Source organism: Mycteria americana, chromosome 11 (assembly GCF_035582795.1).
Source record: "Mycteria americana isolate JAX WOST 10 ecotype Jacksonville Zoo and Gardens chromosome 11, USCA_MyAme_1.0, whole genome shotgun sequence".
In the NCBI taxonomy this organism is placed as follows: Eukaryota; Metazoa; Chordata; class Aves; order Ciconiiformes; family Ciconiidae; genus Mycteria; species Mycteria americana.
The window spans coordinates 10,480,851-10,505,092 of record NC_134375.1 but is presented as its reverse complement, the minus strand read 5'-3'; the positions used below and the strand labels follow the sequence as shown (position 1 = coordinate 10,505,092).

General features: G+C 46.6%; 1 protein-coding gene across 2 annotated transcripts in view; it reads right to left on the bottom strand.

Annotated features, from left to right (window-relative positions):
• Positions 1–14,559: 14,559 nt before the first annotated feature.
• The window catches only part of RAD18 (RAD18 E3 ubiquitin protein ligase), a 62,672-nt gene continuing 52,989 nt past the window's right edge, over positions 14,560–24,242 (bottom strand). Inside the window, exon 13 of one of the 2 annotated variants that reach the window (XM_075514461.1) lies at positions 14,560–15,088. In XM_075514461.1, coding sequence (XP_075370576.1) covers positions 14,989–15,088 — 100 coding nt within the window. In that variant the 3' untranslated portion in view covers positions 14,560–14,988. Of the gene's footprint in view, positions 15,092–24,242 lie in introns of both variants that reach the window. The other variant, XM_075514459.1, reaches the window with a different exon arrangement.

Genomic DNA, 24,242 nt, shown 5'->3' with positions numbered 1-24,242 from the left:
AATAATTTGCTCTTCTGGGGAACGCTCCTAGAATGCAGATGGGTTTACTTTTGGTAGCTGTGTGCTCAGATCAAACACACTGTGGTGAGACTTCCACGTTTATTTAGACTACCACCATCCAGGAGCTGTGCTTTAGCTAAATCATCTGCATTTGTGAGCCAAGATCCAACATGAATTGCAAATAAACTTGTCTGCAGGGCTAGTCCAGCAAGGGATTTAAAAAGAAAAGCTTTTCCCAGAGAATACAAAGTGGTAGTCAATTGATTTTGATTGTACCTGGAGAGGCAGGCATCATCTCCTCACTGGAAATCAACAGCACGCTGAAAATTGGTACCAGCTGAGGGGCCTTAGCAGAAGAGAAGAAATGAAATAGTATCAGTCCTTTGCAATTCAGAACTGCCACAACCTTCGCATCCCACAGACCCCCACCCACGGTTTCGTCCTCTGCCCCTCAGGACCCCCGGCCCTCCACAGCCACATCCCGCAGCATCACCTTCCGCTGGGGCAGCCCCCTGAGCGGGGGCATCCCCCGGGTCGCTGTCGGCCTGGCCAGGGTCCCCGTGCCGGCTCCCATCGCCCTCCCTGGGTCTGTGCCAGGGCTCAGCCCGCTCCGCTCCGCTCCTGGGAGAGACGAGCACTGCAACTCCAGAAGAACGCGAAGGGGCTGGAGACACCTGAGAAGGACCACATCTTAGCCTCTCCCCTGCCAGCGGGTCTGCCCTCCCACTAGTCCTCAGCTCATTGCAAAATGCCTAAAAACGTGCCCTTCATGTTTCATTTCGAAAGCGTAGTCACCTTGGGGAAGGGGTACGGTGGTGCCTGCACCCCTCCTGCGCCTGCTGCACGGGGCGGTGGCATCCCGGGGAGCGCGGTGGGAGCAGCATCCCCGGCTGGGGCCGCGTGCCGGCAGCTGCCCAGCGGCCCAGGCGGCATCTCTGGTCACTGCAGGAGAGCAAGGAGCAGGAGAAAACGCATCAGCCTCAGGCCTGTCGCTGCAGAGCCTCTGGGGAGCCATGGCCACGCGGTGTGCTCCCCAACAGCCAGGCAGCCCGGCGACGGCAGGTCCGTCAAGGTGCAACGTTACGGCCTGAGATGGAAAACGTTTCGTCAGTTTTATGAGCCGCTTCCCACGGTAATCCTCCCTTTTGTCTCTTTGGAGCCAAAATACCAAGCCCTGCCCAGAATAGCAAACCACAGGCCTAGTGAACCTCTGCTCTGCGTGCTCAAATTAAATGCTGTTTGTTATTCTAACCAAGATGTAACGAAGGGCGAGGAGTGTGGCCGAAAACCAAATTTTCTGGAGCTTCCATTACGTGCAGTCGTAGCAGAGGGCATCGAGAAGGAAAGGTGGGTCTGGGTGCTTCCCCCTCCTCCAGCGGCCATGAGAAGGAAAAAGGAGATGTCCCGCCATACACAGGGAAACCACCTCCATCCTCACCTTGTAATTGCCATCAAATATGTCTTCTGGACATTTATTTCCATGCTGGATTTGCATGATTAAATGTAGCCAATTAGGAGCCATTCTCCTAAATGCTTCCACAGAAGAGGTGGGTATCCCCGCGTTCGGGATGTGACCCGTGAGCAGCGCATCTGTGCAGAAAAGCACCCTCGCAGCAGAGCAGTCCGGGTGCTGCCCAACCCGCACCTTCAGCGCTACCCTGACAACACGTCGCATGGACACACGCAAAAATTACTGAAACCGATTTAAGGATTTAGGTGGTCAGCCCCTGGAAACCGCCGCAGCCCTACCCGCCTCCGCAGGCAGCTGCACCCCCGTCCCACGGCCGGCTCACACCTCCCGGCCAGGTCTTCACCGCTCCTGGTCCTCACGTTGTGCTTCTTTCAGCCATCTCACCCCTATTTTCATTCTTTTCAATATTTTCTTAAACTCATCTGTTTGGGTTTTCATCCCTTTCTTTTGCTTCCTTTCATTCATTTCACTTGTACATTTGCTCTCAGATCTCTTTTGTCTCGTAAGACCCTTGCTCTTGTTCTTGAAAGCAGGCGGCTGTGCACACCGCACGCCCTACCGCTGCCTTTCATTTTCTCCGCTCCCTGTACTTTCGGAGAGGACACAAAGAGGAGGTCCTGACCTGCCGTGGCTATCTATGCGGTTCCCACGGCCCTGCTCGCGGACGTGACCCTGCCTGTCCTTGCCAAATTCCAGCCTGGGCAGCTGCCTTCTGCCAGACCGGACCCCGTCTGCCGCGCCCCGCTTTCCTCACCATCAAACCGCCACAGCACACCACCGGCCGCCGCCGGCGCCGCCCGCCTCCGCGGGGACGCGGCTGAAGGCAGCGCAGCACCAGCGCCCGCCGCACGCCACCGCCTCCCGCCGCGTGCGCCAGCGTGCCGGGACCCCTGGCACTCGCGCGGGACAGGACCTGGCCAGAGCACAGCGGAGGAGGGATTCAGATCATCTCACGATAACGATGATCACCGTCGTTGCTGGCATCCACACTTCCTGTCCTCATCACAACCTTTCCCGCCACCGTTGCCGTTTCCAGCCTGGGAATGCATGGGAAGAGGCTACAGATTTCTCAGGAGGAGCCAGGCGCTGTCCTCATCGCCTGACCGCAGCGGGTGGCTGCACGGCATTTCTGTTCCTCCCGGGGTCCTTATCTTAAAAGTATGGTATCAACTTCAGCCTTAGAAACCAGCTGGCAAGCTGTTTTGGCAACGCTAAGGGGAAGAAGTTGTACGGTGAAAGGGAAAACATTAAATCAAATGTGAGATGTGGATGTAAAAAATATTATCCAATTTTCGAAGATGATGAGATTTTGAGCATTCAGACTACTTAGCAAAGTCTAGTCTTCAGAATAATGTCAGTCTCCCTCTTTTGGAAATCAGGTTTGTGGGTGTGTTTTCCCACTCACCAAATCGTATTCTTGATTTAATAAAATGGGTTTTTAGTAACTTCTGAAACAAAAGAACATTCCACACAGCGCATGGATCTTGCAATGACGGAGAAACAGCAGCATTGAAAAACCAGCTCCCTGCCAAACAGACAGCCACCAAAGTGACTTTATCATAGGTAACACAGATCATTGGATGCAAAATAACTCTAATAATCAAACTTACTTTCTACCTTCACACACCAAGTGCTCAGGCTGCGCGCACAGGTTGAGGAGAAGACAATTCCCACATCCAAAGGTTTTCAACCAGAAATCCTGTTGCTCAAGAATTTATTTTGCAAGCATATGGATTAAAAGCAAGGCATCCTGATGTTTAAGAATTTTAGTTAATTTAAATCTTAAGCTAAACATAATGTGGCAGTCTGCCTTTTGAATAAGATAATATTGCTCGCTATCAATTATTATTTTATACACCCAGAGATCACCCCAAAGGGATGCTGGATCTATAAATATGTTCAGACATATTTTTCTAATTTCGCTGGTATGCTAAAACTTCATTTAAGCCTGCGAAAGTCATTCAAACCAGCCTTGTTTCTATAAAAAGTTTCTATAAAGCAGATTCTGTAAAAAGTATTCCTAAAACCCCTTTCCTCGGGCAGATCTTCTCTTTGTGATCACAAAAACCAAACCGGAGGCTCTGGAGGAGAGGGATCAGAGTGCCAGGGAAGGACGTGCCCATGCGGAGCCCTTGGGTCGTCCCAGCCCTCGGGCGGCAGAAGCCACCGCTGCTGAGAAGGAATGTGAATTCCGGGCTGCGCCACTCGCCTCTCACTCAGAAACAGATTTCCTGTCCTCGCCCCGCCGGGAGCAGCGATGCTGGCACGGTCGCCCGGGCGGGACGGGCTGGACCGCCGTGCCGGCGCGTTACGACCCTTCAGCACCAAACAGGTGAGGGTGGAACCGGCTCGGCGGAGCCTCGGGCTGTCTGCGCTCAGCCGCCGAGGGTCTCTGCTGGAAACACAACAACGTACAAAACAAAATAAGAATCTCTTGATTTTGGTCAGTCTGCAAGGCTGGAGTCGTGCCTTGAAAGCTCCGGTTTCCTACAGTAAAACAACTGTGGGCACTGCAAGAAGGAAAAAAGAAAAGGCTCCTCGTTGCTGCAGTGTCTCCCCGATGTGTAGGGCCTGGCCCCGGGGAGCAGGAGAGGCCGCTGCCCGCGCCCGGCTCTGCCGGCAGCCCCAGCCACGGGGTGGGACGGCCGCGCCAGCAGCCCCGGGCTGCGGAGATGCAGCAGGCAGCACCGCGATGCTCTTAAACCTCTCGGCGATAGTTTTATGAGCCCTCAGTGGCTCGTATCTGCCACCAAGTACTAGTGAGTCACTGCCACGCGGCTGCTCCTCAGCTGAAAATAAGACTCGTCTGGTTTGTCAATGGGGCTTCTTTACGAGCACATTTGCTAATAAATTATTTCCTTTGTGGTAGCCGTCCCCCTGAGACAGCCAGGACCCAGCTCCGTCTCCCACCAGCGACAGCTCGGCTTTGGGCTCCCACCGAAGTCAAAATGGGAGCAAGGCCGCAGTGAACGGCCGAGAAGACGGAGCAGCGGCGACAGCCTCGGATCCCCTCGAACCTCCGTACGCCATCGGCCTCACCGAGAGCTGCGGTGGTACCTGGGCACTGCGTGGGTCTTCTGGCTGACGAGGCATTTTAAGGAATCTTTCTGAGGAACAAGACGACATTTTCACGAGAAAAACTATCATATCTCAGCAGTGAATGAATCTGTGCAATGCCTTTAGCTTCACAGCTATTTATAATTACTTGCGAGTCATTTCCTTTCCAGTCATTAAGAGCTTCACTGAAATAAATTCCCTTCGTTCAGCTGCTGTTATGAATGACACCAAATAAATCAGTCAAGCGTTTTTTCCAGCAACACTAAAAAAATAAAAGTCACCAAAAAAATCCCAAATCCGCACTGGATACGGTGATGCTATTGCTGAAATACTGGTGATAATTAACAGAGATCTGTAAGAAGCGGGTGTAGGAAACCCAGCTCTCCACGAACAGCCCACCGGTTGGGCAGCACGACGCCCTGGTGACGTTTCTGCTGGCATACTCCGGTTTCGCATCTTGCTGCTTTTATTTAAGCCCTTCATCGTGGCCTCGGGTGTTTACAGAGCGTGGCTTGGTTTCGCGTTCGGTTTCTGGTCTGTCCCTGCCGTTGCCAGCCCCTCTTCTGTGGAAGTTCCCGCTTTCCTCGTGGAGACAGAGAGAGATCTCCCCACAGAGATGCCCGATAAGGGTTTATCTGCTGGGACAGCTGTCCCGGCTGTGCTCTCGCAGTTAGGGACGCCAGTGGGTTGCTGCTCCCTCTGGGGAAGCTCACTTCACCCAGGGAAAGCAAGACAGCCACCTCCGGTGTTTTGAACCCTAACCTAGCGGTAGTACTCTCACGTTCACCACGCTGCTGACTCTCCTGCTTGTATTTTGAATAGCTCTTCTGTTATCATGGAACGGATGGCAGCCAGGAGAAGACGCGCCACGGAGGACTGCGTAGGTGACAACATATATCACACGCTTGCTGGAGGGAACGTGCGTGGTGAGGGAGGGGAGGAGGCAGGGGAGGGAAGCACAGACGGGATTTGCAGAGCAATAACCCTGTGAGGTCGTTTGCTCAGCAGCATGCTGGACACCTGAGCGTGGATGGGTTACTTCTGTTAAGGCTGGTGACAAAGGCATTTGCTAGAAAATTTGCTTAATGTAGTCCAAGAGAAAACAGACTTCCTGGACCAACTTCCAGACAGTTCAAAGGAGCTTCCAAAAGCAGGTGGTGATGAACCTCAATATTTTCAGTCCTCTCTTCATGCCATGCATGGGTCCGGCTAGCTGCCAGGCCAGGGCTGGGCTCACCTTTCCCAGGCCACCTGGACGAGTAAAGCCCCTGTGCCAGCGCAAGACCCCGGCAGCTCCTGCCTCTCCCCTGGGAGCCCTTTCTCATCGTGCACCAGATGGACCTTCTTGGTGCATTCGCTCGCTTGCAGGGACCAGACTGCGCTGTGAAAAACACATCATACCCAGCTGGCTGGGGGAAAAATTAAATCTATGCAACTTTATAGCACTGATGTTTGCCATATTGATGAGAAAATAAACCCATTCGCATTCATGACTCTGACCCCAGAGGCGATGACATATTCATACCACAATTTCCATCCCATTTGTATAGGTCGGAGAAGCGATTGATGAGATGCCACCCAGGGGGCCGGAGAGCGCCCGAAAATGAACCGGGAGTTTTGCCCCAACTCAGCATTGCCTGTTACTACCACGGCACGACAGCATCCCCCCGGCTTCCTCACAGGTACCAAAGCACCAGAATTTGGCAGGAGCCAGCGGTGTGGATGCGGGTCCGGGGAAGCAGACAGCGACCTCCGCTAGCGGGCGGCATCTCCGGAGCGGCGCACTCCGAACGCCCGCTGCGTGAATGCAGAATGAGGACGGCTGGAATGAGCAACTCCTGCTCCGTTTGGCCTTGCAACGCCCGGGTGCCCTGACAGCAGTGCCCACAGGAATGGCACCCAAGGCCCCGGCAGCTTTGAAGCGTTTAAATTATTTGTGGTAAAAACAACCTGCTGTGGTTTCAACTCTGATCCATGCCCAGCTACTGTAAATTGGCCTTTTTTCTGTAATTTTCAGTCATTTGTATTACAAATTGCACTGTCCGTGGCAGCGAAAGCTTGATGCAGCTATTCTGGTGCTTGGCATGTAAAAGCAGTAATTACCACCACTCATCATGGGGGGCCCTGCCAGCCCTCTAACATGCAGATCCTTGGAAGTGTTGGGATGCATTTTCTCCTGTGTTTTCTCCCTCCTGCTGAGCAGATGCTGTTGCACAAGGGCAGGGGAAGCCCCGCTACCGTACCTGCTGCTCCCTCAGCGATGCTCACCCGTAGCAGAGAGGAGATGGAAAATCCCGCGAGTCGTTCTTCAGCATCCCTCCCACATTTCAGGCTCCACTAAAATCCCTTCAGCTGCAATCAGGGTCTTTCACTCATATTTCTGGAGAGCACAAGAGGGAGAACAGCAGATACCAGTCACAGAGAGCAAATAAATATTTCCAGGAGATAAGTTGTAAATTTGCTGTTGATAATATTTACAGGCAGAAGTGCCTCTCACAGAGCGCAGAAGCAGAGCTCACATTTCGATATCACAGGGAAATGGTTTCAAGGACCTGTCTAAGGACTGATCATCACAGCAAAAGTTAACAGAACGTTTAAAAATCCAGTGAACCAACATGAACAATAAATAACTGTTAATTACTTACCGGGTAGACATGGAAGTTCTGTGAGAAAAAACATGGTTAAACCTCCCTAAAGATCCTCCCTAAATAATTGCTGTGAGTTATTTGCTCAGCTGTAATCAGGAGGTGTATTATTTAATAATGCAATTATTTGAAAAAGATTTTAAAAGGCTTTTGTGAAGATTTACCACGTAAGCAGGGATTCCAGCGGTCAGGCGGGAGGGTGGCCAGGCAGTTCTGTGCCGTTTGGGGGAAACATTATTTTTAATGAAGTTGCTTTATGACTGCAGCGCTCTCCATTACTGTACAAAGAAGGGCTTCCCACGCAGCCCATGCCAGCGATCAAACCCCCCAGGAAAGCGATGTATTTTCTTTTCTCTCTAAAGTGTTCTGGCTGTGCGACGACTTCCCGAACGCCGGTGACCACAGTGGAGACGCTGCAGTTACCTCGCTGGGCGACAGCGGAAGGGAAGCCCCGCTCGCCCTTGGATGGGGCGGCTGGGTGGTCCCGGGGCCCTTGCACGGGACCGCAGCACCGCGGCCATCGCCACCGTCCACAGCCACCCCTGGCAGCCGGGGAGACGCCGGGCACCCCGACCCCTGGGGCCGCAACCTGCCAAATCATCCCAGGGTCCCTTGTTTCCACACCTCCTCAGCAGTGCCAAAGCAGCAGTGAAAAACGTTGCCAACAACACAGCTCCCGGCAGGGAAACAGCCCCAGATGCCTGTCTGTGCTTGCACACGTACACGGGGTGACCCGGGGAGGAGAAGCTCCCGAAGGCTTTGCGATGCCCTGCTCCTGGTGCACTTCAGCTGCATAACACAGTGACATAACGTGCACCTTTACATGAGATAAACTTGCCTTGCACTTACCCATCTTCAGACGGCTATTAAACCTCATCCTTTGAACAAATGACAGGGCAGAGTGGATGCTGGAGGGGAGCAGCACTCCAGATTTGGTGACAATGGCAATGGGTTGTTTTCAGATGCGCAGCCTGCCTATTTGCATTTCAGAAGTGATCTCCAACAGGCTGCACAGAATATCAAAATAATGATTTAAAACACATTTACTCATGGCTCATTTACTGACAGAGGCTTTCCTTCAGAAGCCCGTTGACGGGTCCGCCAGCACTCACCCCTACGAAGCACCAGCCAAGCGTGCGCTTGGCAGGAACCGAGGCAGCAGAGGCCATCCTGAACTCCACTTGCCACAGCCGTCTTCCACGCGTGTGAGTGCAAAACTCCTCTTCAATCCCACAACCCAGGCTGAATCCTGAAACTCTGCCTCTGGTTCAGTGCAGAACCATACAAGCGATTTATAATTACGGAGTAATCGAGAGCGTCACACAGCTGTTCATCTGAAGCCAGCACACGTGCAAACACGGTTGGCAGCAAGAAGAAATCATAAGGAATCATAAATTAAGAAACCCATTGTCAATTAGGACCTCATTTAATCTCACACTCCAACTTGAAAGGGAAGATTCCTTGGGGCCTTTCTGGGTGTGCATGCTCATATGTGCCTATAAATAGTATTACTCACGTAGAAATGGCAGCTTTATTTACTTATTTTTACAATAAATCAAGCAAACTGTGCTGTAGCTGGAGACCTTTGCAGTTATCCAGTGATAACCTTGACTACTGCTTTCTTCCTACAGCCTGAAAATATAATTTCACTTTTTAAAACCTTCCTGATGTTTTTTTGTTTAGCTTTCTTCCTGTGTCTGCCTTCATACAATTTTGTGCAAAAATTTTTTCTTGTTATCAGCGTTGCCACTCACACACTATTATTTGCTGGAAATTTCAACTTTTAAAATTACCAGCGATAAAACCGTGGCACAATGAAGGATGCTGAGATTTTCCAGGAAGACTCAAATCTATATCTTATATCAAGAGATGCCCTAAAAAGAGAGATTTCAAACTCATTCTAAGTATTTACAGAGAAACAATCAAGTTAGCCCAGCTTGACAAGTTACAGAGCTGCGGCAAGAGGCCACGGGCAGGGTCCTGAGCACACACGCACCCACACACAAATAAAACCGCCTGCGGTGACTTACAGCTGGGCAAACGCTCTGGAACGGGAGCTGCAACGACACTTGATATGGTCTTTGAGCTGCAGGATCAAGTCAAGATGTAATTTTCTATCTGAATAGGCCAGGCAAATTGTTCATAAGAAGTACCCGTTCTGGACACGAGGAGCTGTCGATGGCGACCTCGCACGCTTCACATCAGTCAGAGGCCCTTGCCATCAGGAGGCGAGGAAGTTCCCAGGAGCTCCTATCTGGAACACGATGAGCTCATTAGCAAAGCATTTTGCTATACTCAAAACTGGGCTGAGCTACAGAAACAATGTCATCGGGCAAAACTGTGCTTTACATAAAGCCTGTTTGAGGGGGGGATAAAGGGAAGCGAACAGTAAAACATTTCAAACCCGTTGGCAGCGTAGATTAGAAGATAGCCAAATATTCACTTAAACGTATCATTGCAGGGATTTAATGAATTTAACCCAGCACCCAAGAGTTAGGTCCCTTCAGCAGCGGCAGCCTCATTTCTAGTGCTAACACCAGTGATGCTAACCCAGCTCTGCAGGCATAAAGGAACAGACAGAACAAATAATACAGGAAAACACAAAAGTTCCTTTTGTGATGAATCAATCACAACTCCCACACGTTAATCTTCTCCCTGAAAAGATGGCAGTTTTCAGCTTATCTATGCCAGTCTTGCATAAATCTGTTCTTTTCTTGGAGAAATTACAAGGTTGGTAGAAAACCTGATGCCCATGCAACTAATGGTGGCACAACATCATACCTAGGCAGCACTCGCCCACTCGGACTCACTAAGCACTTGCTCACGTACCAAAACCATCAGAGTGTTCCCGTCTGTGCATTTGTTCTTACGTGCAGAATTGCAGATACTTTCCAAACAAGAGGCTTATTCAGCATCAGTGGGTACGTAGCTGAGACATCGCTCGGTGTCATAGCTGTCGTGCCAGAGGCTGGCAATGATAAATGATGCTCCCAGGCGGTTTCAGAGAAGCCGCTGACATCGGGGGGAGGTTTCCCCAGAGCCTGAGGAGGTTCGGCGTTTCCACGAGAGAGGAGCGGGGCTGCTCTCCATGCCCGCCGCAGGGCACGGCCGCGATGCCTTGCAGAGCAACATGCACGGGCAGGACACGGCAGCAAACGCAGCCGCCCTCCCGTCCCCGTCCCCGGCCTGTACTGTCTGGTATCGGGGCTGGCATTTAGGCTCCAAAACATTCAGGGCGTTATTAAAAAGGTCAAACTTTGAGAAATATTTCAGGCTTCCCCCCCCGCCTTTATTTTTTTTCCCTTTTTTTTTCTCTTTAAATGCACCTTTTGAGCTGGTTTGGAAGGAGGCTGGGTTTCAAGGTTTCCTTTTTCTGAGCTGTATTCTAGCAGACACAAAAAATCCCGGCGAAAACCCAAGCATTTTCTAATAGATGCACGGAAAGGTCACCTTTCAGAAAATACAACATGGCCAAATTTGGTTCTACATCAGTCCAAACATACAGTGCAAACACAGCCTGTAATTTACTAAACCATAAACCATCATAACGGAATAAATGAATAATGGCTTTTTGCAAACAGAACAGTAAACACACCGACAAGGGAGTATTTGGGAGCTCACTAAACCCAAACACTAATCAGGTTGTTGCACCTCAGCACCTCATTCCCCACTGTGCTCCTGGCCACACGACTGGGAACAGCCAGCACCGCTGTACGGTGCGGATGGAAAACCGGCCAACGCACCTACAGCAGCCGGGACCGGCGGCATCGGGCTGCAGCCGCCCTCCACAGCCATCGTACGCCTGAAGCAACGGCTCTGGAACAGCTCTGCCGTTAGTCCAACCGTTTATCAGGCTGATCCAAACCCTCCCAAAATCACAGCAGCCCCATTTCCAAAGGAAATGTTGGCAGCACGTTCTCGTCTCATTTTCAGTGTTCGCAAGCTGGCATTTCAGCTGCGTTGCAACCCAGATCCTCCTTACCAGAAGGTGCTTTACAAAGTGCAAAGGGAGACCAAGACGTGTCGCACTAACTAGCAGATGTCAGCTGTGAATGCAAACCAGGACACGTTAACACGAGACAAAAAAATGGTTTGGTTTTGTGGTGGATGGGTCAACAGAAGCCCAGAAATGGTTCTCGTTCCTTTATGATCTTAACACACACCTAAAATAACAGAATCCACAGAGGAAAAGAAACAAAAATAAAATCAGACTTGCAGGATGATCATCTCACAATGGAGTCTTTCACACGTTAAAGTTAATATCTGGAATTTATATATGATATTGTATTTTATCTGATCATTAAATTAATTGATTTAAAGCTGCCTACACTGGAAAGTTAAGAAGTTTTCTTAGGGGAAGGAATATTACCTTACAGTGTTCTCCCTGAATAACAAGTTATGACAAATAAAATGGTTTAAAAAAAGTGAAATCTTAATGACATTCTGCTTATTGCAAGCAGGAGATTGGATGGATTTGTTTAATTCGATTTATTAAACCATGCAGTTCTCGAAGGCGGGATGGAAATCCCAGCCGGGCTTCCCTCGCTGTCCAGGAGCAGCGGGGTCGGGATCTGCTCCAGCCCCCTCAGCCCGCTCCCACCCAAACCCACCGCATTTCCAGTATCACCAGAGACTCTGCTGTAGCTTCTCCAGAAGGCAGAGGGCTGTACGCTCCAACACCTCTGTTCCCATGCTGCTCCCACGGAACAGCAAAGCCAGCGCTAAACCCTTTCCAAAATCCTGCCCCTGCCTGTGGAGCCCTTGCTCCACTGGCAGCTTGGCCTCCTTTCACATGAAGGTCCAAGACATTTGTGGGGATGAAAGGGCCGTGATTTGTGTTTGATGTTATTTGTCCCCTCAAGACTTTGCTCTTCTAGTAAAGGAGAGGGTGCATCCTCTGCATTCCTCCTTTCTACTTGTCCTTCCCGACGCGCAGCACCGAGGAGAGTCACTGCACCTTGCAAGAGGAAAGGGCAGGAGCATTACGCTCTACTCAATTACACTCAATTACAGGATAACAAATTAAAAAAAAAAAAATTATAAAACCAGTACAGTCAACATAGCCTTGAGAATTATTTCCTTAGATTCCTCGTACCTTGACCACCACAGATCCGTCCAACACAGCCCAGAACACATTCCGCTCCAGAGAAGTGGCTACCAACAGGGCTGCCCGGCTCAGCCGCTGCCTGAGCCCATGAAGCCAGCGTGACCTATGGCAGCGAAACCAAAGGCGCAGGGGTTTGCTCCATCCCATCTCTGTGGGTCCCCAGAGGTGATGGGCAATAGCCTGGTATGCGGCCACAGATAGGATTTTCAGATTTGGCATCCAGCATCGTACAGCACGCCACAGGCACCAGCTGAACGGCCACACTGACCATGCAAGCAAGGGCAGCTTAAAATGCCAAAATCAATATAAAAACCAAACATCTGAGGCTTACATTTGCAGAAAACAAAGTAGATGCACATAAGAAATAAACATTTCAGTTTTTATTTTAACTCAAAACTGCTCTTTGGGGAAAGCCCGCCACAGAGCCAAGATAGCAGATCACTCTGTGGTTCATTGCAAATGACAACAGAAGGGTTTAAATTCAGAACATTTGCAAAAGATTAAAACATTGTTAGGAAGGTTAACGTCTCCTCACATTCTGCCCAGGCTGACAGGAAGGGAATCCTTTGAAACGCACACCAAAGAGGGACCAAGCTCTGGCTTTCTGCTTGGAGAAATAACGATCTGATTGAATGAAGGAAAACAGTCTTTTCCAAAGCTTACGACTTTTTATACATTCAGGAGTAGAGCTTCAAGGGCAACACTTTTTCTTGCGTTCTTCAAGTGTCAGGGGACGTATTCTGAAGTCACCGTGACAGTCAGGACAGTGCCGCTGCTGTCCGGGACCTCCGCGGCTCCAACAGTAGTTTCCCGTCTTGCTCTGCTCTGGACGGTTACAAAATCTCTTGCCGGCCTCCAGCCCCCCGGGCCAACGCTCACAAGGGCTTGGACCAGCCTTTTCAGCACTAATACAGACAGAATGTGTACTTCACATTTCATATGCTTTTATTCACCTTCTATATTGATTTTTTCATTCACCTTCTATATTGATTTTTTCTAAGTACTTTCTAGCCAATACTTAGTTAATAAATTAGACTATTTCTCCTTATTGGGTATTGAAATACATTTTCATCTCACATCAGTAGTTACTGTCATTAACTACAAGTTTAATGGCACCTGGTTCCAAAGCTACACAAGAAGTATCTGCTATTGATACAGCACATTTATAGCCCATTCACGATATTAAAAAGGAAAGCTCCCAAGTAGTTAAGTATTGCAGGATCCTAATTTTCCTGCCGATCCAGCAGAGCCAGGACCTCACGCAGCACACGGCCCCTGGACTACAATTTCCAGGCTGACCTCGAGCGAGTTGGCCATCGTGCAGTCAAGCAGCACGTCAAGGGCTCCCAGCCTCACAGCCCCCTGCTTAAACGTCTCATTGCGCTTCAAAACCAAGACAGCAACTGTGCAATTTCAGCTACCTGCTGCTGCCCAGCGCTGGCCAGAGAAGGATAAAAGTCTCCAAGGGATGCTCAGCAGCTGATGTAAACTGATCTACACGCTATGAACGTCAGGCACATTGACCCCTATGCACCCAAACATCTTTATTCTTCTCTGGCTAACTGCACAAAATTTAAATCTGTCTTGTATTAAATGCTATGACTAAAAGGCAGACCTAAAAGCAGAAGTCAATAATTACTCTCTTTCAAAAGGTTTGCTTTTAGTAAAAAGCAAACAAACAAAACCAGCTTCCCATTTTTCCTCTGCATCTGCTTACCTTAGTGGAGTTACTACAGTTTATATTCACCACAGATTTAGCCTGTTCTAAACAAAAATACTGCCTGGAACCATGGTTTGAGGAGAATATTTTTGAAAGCAAAATGTCCAGTCCCAACTACAGCTATAGGCTAAAGTCAAAAGACACGCAACCCTCAATCTTAAACAGATTTTGTGCTTTCTTTGCAAAGTTCCCGATGAAAGACTATGACCAAAGCTTCAGGGCTCAGTAAGAATATCTTTGAATATTTTGCATGGTATGTATTTTGCTAACAAGCTGTATTTTTAAAAACCTACCCTGTTGTTCAGGCTTACTTTAATTTTCTTGCCTTGCTTTATTCCATTACAAAATTCCATCATCTTCTAAGGAAGGCAAGACCTTTTAATGCTAATATTTATTTTAAAGCTAGAATACTTAATGTCCAACGACCTTGCAATTTCTTTCAAATTTAATGACTTTAAACTGAAATAATGACACATAATAATGAGTAAGTTTACACAGATATATTCAAAAAAAAGCATATTCCTGTAGAATAGAAGTCTGCCCCTTCCCTCAGCTCCCCCCACGCCTCCCCCCAGCTGAGCCAGGTAACTGGAGCACCAGCATCTGCCTGACCCCAAGCAAAATGGGGCTGTCCCATCATCGCTTCCAAGAGGGCAGAGTGAGCTTCTGCGGGATGCAAGCAGGAACAGCGGCAACGCGCAGACCCACGTCCTTCAGCGGCCATGCTGCCGCGCGGCACGAGAGCCAGCTCGAGGCTCCAGCAGGACTCCGGTAGTTTATGCCCCATCTCAGAGTTAGATGGCCCACAGTGCTGTAAACAAAAAACGTCAGCACACCAATCTGGTTATTTTAAGGCAGTTTGAATGGCAGTTATGCGAAAATTCAGCATTTTATTAAGTACCCCGATACACTGAAAACTATTATACTGGAGAAGTATTTCTCAGCATTAAGCCTTCTGCACGGTTTTAAGCTTCACAGTGCTGCAGCGCTAGCTCTTCTTCCGCTTACTCTTGGGAAACAGTTGATCATTTCCTGGCATTCGAGGTCGACGTGACTTTCTTTTGTTAACTCTCAGACCTAGAAAACTGCTGCTGGGGGGGGGAAAAAAAAAAAAAGAAAAAGGAAAATATGGTTTTGAAGATGCTCTAAACATGGCAAATACCGAAGGCTGTATTACAGCACTGTAAGTAGCACACGTGTGCGCTACTGGTGATGGTGAAGAGAAACACTGCTCTGTCTTCTTGTTCAAAGAAGGTGACAGCACCCACGAACCATCCCACCCACCCTGAGCACGCAGGACAGGGGAGTCGCGGTGCCTCTCCTCCCGTCACCAGGGTCCAGTTTGGAACAGGAAGGAGCGGCAGCAACCTTTCAAATTCCTTGTCCATACATGAGAAGAGCCCCTGGCACTGACAAAGCCATGATTACATTATATCAGAAAAGGTCAACTTGAAACAGAGTCATCCTCAGCAGCACAGCCACCGAGGAAAAGGCCGAGCGGTTTTGGTCACGGTTACCCAAGAAGGAAAGCGCATGCGACTCCCATCTTTAAACAGGCTCTTTGCCAGACGCTCTTCTCATTTATGGACAAAGAATTTTCCACTGGAAACTCAAAGAAGTGTTTTCTTTTTAGTCACAGAGTTAATTTTAAAGAGATAAAAAGTTAAACTAGCCATATTTAAATTAAGCAGCTAATTTCCATCATTCAGCCTCGCAGCTTAAAATTCCACATAGTGTTGACATGAAAGATACCACTCAATATATCAATAGCTATTACTAATTAAACATTCCTTATAAATGCACTCTTTTTTACCACTTGCTAGGATGAATCCATCCTGCAGGGACTATTCATTTGGCTTAATATGGGAATTCACAACTGAAAATAACAACGGAAAACTCTCAAATGTCAAAGTCCGTGTCTCTGTTGACTGCCGCAAGACATATTCTAAAAGGGATTAACAGGCACAACTCGTATTTCAGAGGTCAGTTCGGCACCACGATGGAAACAGAGCTCCTGCATCTATGAGACCGTTAACCATGTCCAGGAAGATCAGCGCGAATCCCAGCACAATCAGATTTAGCCTGTACCTCTGGAGACGGCAGCGTGGTTAAACGCACATACCTGCAGAGCACAGAAGGAAGAGACGATGCATACGCATAACCCTATCCAACCCTCCCCAATCCTCAACGCTACAAACCTTACAAGTGTGATTTCTGTAACGCGCGAAGACCGAAGGCGAAGGCCTTTCCCTCCCAGCTGTACCCTCCGCTCCCTCATCTCAATCCCCTGCATTCATTCAGTGGAGAGGATCACTTATTTTCACCTAGAAGCAGCTAAGGTTTTAAAAGTTAGTGAAATTAGACATTAACAAAACCTCTTTCTATATGTCACCTTTTTCTCTGCTGCGGTTCACAATTTTGCATTATTTAAATTCAATGCAAATGCTAAGGCTGAGTTTTGTGAAACCTCTCAGTACAGTAATGCATTGCCAAAGGCAGTCCCACGCCAAACTAAAATGCACAGGCTAACTAATGAAAGTATTCATAAATGGATACACAGATGTTCTAAGAGTGCCATGATCCAAATTATTTTTTTCCTTTAAATTAAGCTCTGAAGTAGCTATTTTCAACTAAACCCACGGGAGCTGCTGCTCTGTGTATCCATCATACCCAGCTCTTGTACGTGGGCCGTATCTTCCGTTCTAGGCCTAGGAGAATTTGCCTATCTCCATCCAACTCTGCAGTTGTATGACAGAGCAAAGGATAATTAACCTTGGTGGTTAGGTCGTTATCAGCCTCTGATGAATGACGCTGGAGCAGCACGCTCTTTAGGGACAGGAGAAGGCATGGAAGTGATACACTGACCCTTCTCCAGAGCACGTGGCTTTGGCCATTGATGGATGAAGGATCCTGAGCTGGATGAACAACTTGTCCGATGCAGTGTATCGCCTATTAATCACCTTTGATTTTCCCACCCTGGGGTGCTTTGCTAGCCCACGGGCACAGAGCAGCCTTGCAGTTCTCCAAGCCAGCTGGAGCCCTTCGGCTGCACCCATTGGGTACCCAACGGCCATGGCCTTGACGCGGAGTTTCCCACAAACAAGACTACCTCCCTGGCCCCACACTGCCGGAGGTACCGCTCCCAGCCGCCACAGCCGGCAAATGAATCAGCAAATAAAATTAACTCCTGATGGTCTGCAAAGCACTTACCGATGACAAGACCAGCCTGACAAAACAATGTAAGGGTTTTTCCTCCGAAAACTAACTGCATTAAATGAAGTTAAAAATACATGAAATACTTACAGTTTCTTTGCCTAAAATTAATTGCTGCACTTGCCCAGAGACATTATTTGGCTATAAAGAGCAGAAAATACATACACAGACAAGGCTGTGAAAAGGGGGCATTTCTTATCAATTTTAATTTATTTATTTGAGATCTTCTTGTCAGATACAATTGGCACACTGGCACAGTTTGGGAAGAATTGCATTGCTTACTTACTAATGAATTGTTGAGGTCTAGCTTGAAATAGCCTGTCTGTAGGTTGACAGAAAACTGGTAAGAAGTAATTCTTGAGATTTGGTAAGTTATTTCAAATATGATTATATAATTAATACGGAGAAAGAATGTTTAGGGGCTCATTTAATTTGCTATGCACTACTACCCTTCAAGCCTCTCGGCGTTGTTTTGCATTTTCTTCACTCCAGAGGACAGGTTCCACAATGACGCTAACCCTGCTGTGCTGCCTTCCGCGATACCGCCTTCGCAAGGACTCGGTTATGCCACAGAAAAGCACACTAGATGATGGCCTGCAGAACCCAGATAGCTGTGTCATGATAAGCAGTCAGTAACATAATGGTCTCTTCACCGCCGTGTGTTCGGAGGAAGGAGGCAGACCACAGGGAGCCCTCGCAGGCACGCCAGGCAATGGTGCGTGCGGCAGAGGCGGACGACAGCCCGGGCACTCGCAGCCAAGTACCCTAAACCCTGATGGGTTTGTATGGCACATTCTGAAGCTGTAGAATGGAAATCAGAGTTGCATTCGTCTGTACTGTTTTACGTTTGCTTTGGCATAGCACTGTTCTCCATCTTAGATCAGTATTCTCCCTCTTCCAGTAAATAAAAACCTAAACTTGATTACCTATTTAAATCCAGAGAATATTATCTCAAAGTATTTCCAAATGTCCTTGTAGCTTATGATGGCAAAGTAAACTCTCTGTGGCAGCCTTCATCTCATACGAAATATCCCGCTGACAAAATAATTGTATTTATTTGAGTTTAAAGTGCTTGAGGACAACTGATTTTTATTTTTACTTCCATAAATACCTTTACAATCTTGCCTCTACTTATAAGTATTTCATCCACTTTATAGATGACCTTACAGATATCACTTTCTACTGCCCTTTTATTATATCCAGATTTTGTTCTATAATGAAATATCTCACATTTTCTACCTTTGTTTTGCTGAATTTAAGACAGAATGCAAACATTAGAAAAAAATTAACATTGAATTAAATGAGGAATGAATCAATTATTTTCCATGTAAATAAAAAAAAAATTTAAAAAGGAAATGGAAAAAATGGAGAAGTTAATTACAACTTTTAGTAACCTAAAGCTTTGTAACTACCACTAAGCCAGAGAAGATATTGGTCACAGAAATCCATTCCAAGAAATAACTGATTAAAATCAATCTAAAGACCCACCCTGCAAATACTATGCCCTTTTTCTTAACCGGGACTGCTCACATGATTTATAGCTGCTTATGTAAGTTTGGAGAGCGCTTAAATAAGATGCCTGTGTAAGACTGGAGCCCGAGAGGCTGGGAGGTACAAAGAGCGACACAGCGGCACCACCTCCGCGACTCGCTCCAATACCCAACGTCACACCCCTCTAGCTAGATACCATCGGGACAGCTCGGTGCCACTGTTGTTACGTATTTCATTATAGTTATCATACTTATCGAGCCTTTCAGAAATAAACAAATAACTAATTCTTGGTAAGTAATGTATTAAGTGGGCCAAAGAGACAGAATCTGTGCCCAGTACCAGTGCTGGTGACTTCAGAGGAGTCAAAAACCAGCTTGTGCCTCAAATGCCAATATAGAATTTGCATAAAAACCACGTAACGTATCTGACAAAACACACACCTGCACAGGAATCACTCCACTGAAGAAGTGTGACATTTCACTAGAGAGAAAGGTGATAATGTCCAAACATATGCTGGTTAATGAGGTTCCACTGTATCATGGGGAACTTGTGGAGGATGCAAGATATTCAAAAGGCTGAAAAGGGGAAATATAGTAGCTGGGCGGGGGTGAGGGGACACAGAGGAGCACAAACCAGACCAAAGCATTTGTTTTTCACAGAATGCCCCCCAGGAGGGTCAGTTATAGCAAGGTCTCAGCTGGAACAGTGTGTATACGGCACATCGTTTTTTCCCCCCATCAGTCCCTTCTCTTCTAAAGGAAGCTAGAAAAGAAAAACGATTAGAGGGATTAGAGGTGTAGGGAACATGACTTATAAGGGAAGGTTACAGAAACTGGTTTTGTTTCCTCTGGAAAAGAGAAGACCAAGGAGAAATGCTAATAGTCTTCCAAAGTACAAAATTTCCACTTCTCTCCTTAACCAGGCTTGTATGTATCACTCACTTTTCAGCAAAGAAATAAGCACCCTTTTAATGATGGCAATAGTTAAGCAAATTAACACTAGGAGACTGTGGAATCCTCACCACTGGACATCTACGTCAACCCATTAAATAAAGACCCAGCAGCCCCTTTCCCACCATCGCATGTACGGGATTTACGAAGACAGCAGACAAATGACTGTAAACCTAGTAACCTAGCAAAGCCCATTTGACTTCCCAAACTCCATCTGATATTATTTTTACTGTCGTTACAAGGAATACAAATGACTCCACCTGCAAACCTTTAGAGAGAAAATTATTTTCTTATTCATCTGACACGTCTTGTGTCTTGTCTTGACCTGAACTTAAGCATGCCACATGTCAGCTAACACCTTTTGACAAGAACGCACATCTCCTGAAAGTCTGGGAAAAACCAAGTAGTACTGCCAATCCCAACTACTCTAGAAAGCATAATATAGACCCCAAAATGACATTGAAAATTAATTCTTTGTATTCTGAAATCAACCTCCAGCTAGTTTCCTCTAGCTTTCTCTGGAAGTGGAGGATGATGGTTGCACACTGCAGACACGTACTCATCTCGTTGCCACAGCTCCCTTCTTTGGCAGGCAGCCTCCTCCACTGCTCCAACTCGAGCAGAGGGCCCTTCCAAGGGAGCAGCAGTTTTTTGAACCCTGTGACTTGACTCACTCTCCTGAAGTGTAAAGGGTACAAGAGAAAAAAACCAAAACTAAAAAATCTCTTTTGATTATAAAATATGCAATCACATTCACAAAAATATGATTCAGAGATTTGCATTTCTTCCCAAAACATCACTAGGAAGACTGATACTGTCATCTGCAGACACAAAAATGGGTTAAACAAGCAATTGGTGCCTGGAGGTTTTGTTTAATAAGGCAATTTCTGAATGCAGGGTCCATGTCAGTGTAATACTAAATGCTCATCAAGGCATGAACCTGCAAAGTCTTAGGCACTTGTATAATCCTATACGCCAGCAACACACTGAAGTCAACAGAGCTATTCAGCTGTTTCCAGAAGCAGGTCACGTGTGATTCAAATTTTTATGCCTCACCTGTTAACACTTACCTGCACAAAGACGCTTGCTCAGGATCAGGAACTTAATTTATATTTGAAGGATTAAAACCTTATCCTGAATTTAAAACCACTTGTCTGCCAACAAAACTTAAGTTGCCAACAGCATAGACTAATAAAAAGTGCGGTTCACGGGGAAAAATAGGCAATGATTTGGGTATACCTATTCAACTTGGGGAATGGGAGTGAGAGACCACAGAAAAAAAAGACTTGGTTGAAATGGCTAAAGGACTTGGTTTGTGGAGCTGGACGGGGCTGAAGTAAATGCATTCTTCTGAAAGCAGTGAGTCAACTGTCACAGAGCAAGTGTCTTCCTAAAATGAACCTGGTTAATATACAGTATCTTGCTAATGTGGGACTGCTGCTTAAATAGTCTCCAGAAAGTTATGAGTTAAAGGTGATTTTGATTGACTTAGATATGTTCTTTGCCCAAAGAAAAAGGAAGTCAACTATTTTAGTAACTAACTACAGAAGAGCAAACGAGCGTTTAACTCCAAACTGTCTTACAGTGGAATATTTTAAAAGCATGTGAAAACAACAGCTCTCCACTGCATGGCTGAAAAGACATACTGAACTAGGACAAAAATGAACATGTTCTGATCTTTGATATGCTTTCCATATCCGAGAGCTTTCTTTTTAAGAATTAAGGCAGAATTCAGAAGTCTTCCAAACTCTGCCCAGCGTTGTTAGGCACTTCAGAAGGTCTGAGCATCTACAAGCAGAGGAAGGTACTCCGTGGTACTCGGTACCTGCTGCAGAGACCCTGGTACTGCACCGCAAGCGCCCAAACCCAACGGGGATGCTCATCTGTAAGGGGAAGGCACCAGGTGCAGAGCCACACCGCAAAGCGAGTCGGGAAGCTTCTGGGAGCCCCACGGCCTCTCCACGCACATCTCCTTGTGCAGCAGGGACATAAGACTGATTACTTCAGGGGTTTTAAAACAGATTCAACTTTGGTTTACGTTCATTTTAATTAGGGTAAGAACATTTTTGTACTCTTAGACTTTAAGCCACTGGTCACACGGCATAGTGCCAACAATATTAAAAACGCAAAGCAAATGTGCTTGACCTTCTACAGAAACGTGCAAATGGTAGTACTTTGCTAAGTCAGATCCCTTCCCATATCTCATGGTGCATTTTGTAATAACGAGGTTTGCTTGTCCAGGGACAAGAAGATCCTGACTACATACTACACAGTCATTTATCCCCATCTCAGGTCAAGTCAGGTACAGATATGTTGCAATGACACTTCTAGCACCCTACCTCACCTTAGGGATGAAGTGAACTCAACAAAACACTGTTCCCACTGAAAAAGGCATAATATCCCGGTTCAGGACTTCATCTGTTCACACGAGTCTCTCACTGTCTGCTAAAACATAACTGCACCTAGAGAAGCTGTTACAGTCAGACCAACTTCAGCTTAACACCTGAACAGACAAGAAGGCTGCTCTTCAAAACTGAAGCCATAGATTTCAATTGAGACCCAACCATTCCATCTCACTTTTGTCATTTTTTCATCCACTCAGGGAAAACAAAGGGTATGCACGAGTTTTAAGCTTGTTTTACATGGTCTAATTCTCTTTCAGAGGCCTTCAGTCTGAAATTGTACAAAACCTGTAACTCTCCTGCCAAGAATACTGGCAAACACTAAAAAGAAAACGGTCACAAAACTGGCAGTGTAAAGATCCAGTCCTGCTTGTGTCACCCCAACACAGCACTGCAGAGACCCTCCTGGGTTACAGACGGGAATACTGAACTGAGTTTTCCCACTGCAAGTGCCCTACCACTTGCCTGGCATCCACGCATCATCTGTACACGCTGCAGAGGATGCCAGCTCACTGCTCCCGATGGGGATTAAGGAGCAGAGTTAAAAAGCAGTGATCTTTCCCACTCCCAGGAACTCCCTGAATGAAGTAAATTAAAATTATTGAGCTGCGCTTTCACTGCTGAGCAAAAAGCAGGCTGTTCATATTTCTTCCACTGAAGCTTTAACTTGAATTTCACCCTTCCAGAGACACAAGAAACCCCAAATCCAAGATGTGGAAAAGCATAAAATAGAAGATATTTTTTAGAAGGACTTAAAATCACATTTGACAAAAGTGAGTCATTTAAATAAAGAAAAATAATTTTCTCCATTTCAGTTAACAAAACAATCCTGCTTTTAAGGATCATACTCCGGAGCAATATTGGCTTGTCCTTTAGTATGTAAAAGGAAGAGCAGTAATAAGGATTTGCATCTAAAATACTAAGAACGCATAAAGAAACGTATTCGCCCTGAGCACACCTGTATCTAAACGAAGCCCCTTTTCCTTGGTCTTGCTCTGAAGAGAGGCTCAGCGAGTTTCATAACGAGACCTGTCACCAACAGGGCGGGTATGTACTTACCTCAAAAGTGAGATTCTGTAGGGCAGCACACAGTAATGCTTTGAAATGTTCAGTCCTCATGCCCTAATATCAAATAATGTCATTTGGGGTTTCCAGATATTAAAAGACGTAGAGGTCTCGATATGAACTATTTAAAAGTATTCTCATCAGTACAAAATGTGCACTTGAGCCTAAGCTGCATGCAGACCATCACTACATCTTTCAAGCTTCAGCAAGAAACTTCAAACAGCTAATGAAAGGCATATCTAGTACAGGAATTCAAGTTGGCCATTAGTTACAGGTTTTTGTCCTACATGGAAAAATCTTACTTCTGATAATACTTACCCACTGGCAAACATTTAAGATACTCCAGAGGCAAGACAGCAATATAACTCAAAGCCAATTGTTTAAGTACCTGGAAGGCTAAACTATAACACAACATATGGCAAAGATAAACAACATTCAAACTACCCATTTTGCTAATGTGTCACTTTACAAAGAGCATCCATCAGCAGTTGCACCTTCCCTCCCCTTTTTGGGTTTGTTTGTTTGTTTGTTTTTGAGAATTTGCAAAATATGACTACCCTTGCAAAAACAAATTACTTAGGACACAGAATGAAGCAGAAATCTAATTTAGTTAAGGCTAGCTTTACTGTTTTACATTCTGCCCATTTCTAGCCTTGATGCCTACATTTTCCCACAGCAGAATAGTAATTACCTTATGTTCAAAAGTATATTAAAATACAAAGCCAAAAACTGGAGCTTTTGGTTCTCTTGGTTCTCTTGTTTTGCAAATACCTGATTATTAACTCCTATAAAAATAAAGTAAGAGAGATTATAATTTTCTGGCACAATTCGACTTTTAAAAAATCTGGGCAGGTTATGAAATATACCATCTGTCTGTTCTTTGGTACGCTAGCCTGCGCCTTCCCATGGTAAGTTTGCCAAAGCAAAGTCCTCATTTGACCTACCGTGCCACTCAGCGTCCTGCAGGATACAGTTCTGCAATGAACAGAACAACTTTCATGAAAGTTGCAGATCTGCTTTACTTAACATTCTTCTGCACTTACCAACCTGGCCAAACTTTATTACCATTCAACTTAAACCCATCAAAGGACTGAGAAGTTCCCCTGGGTGAAGGAAATTAT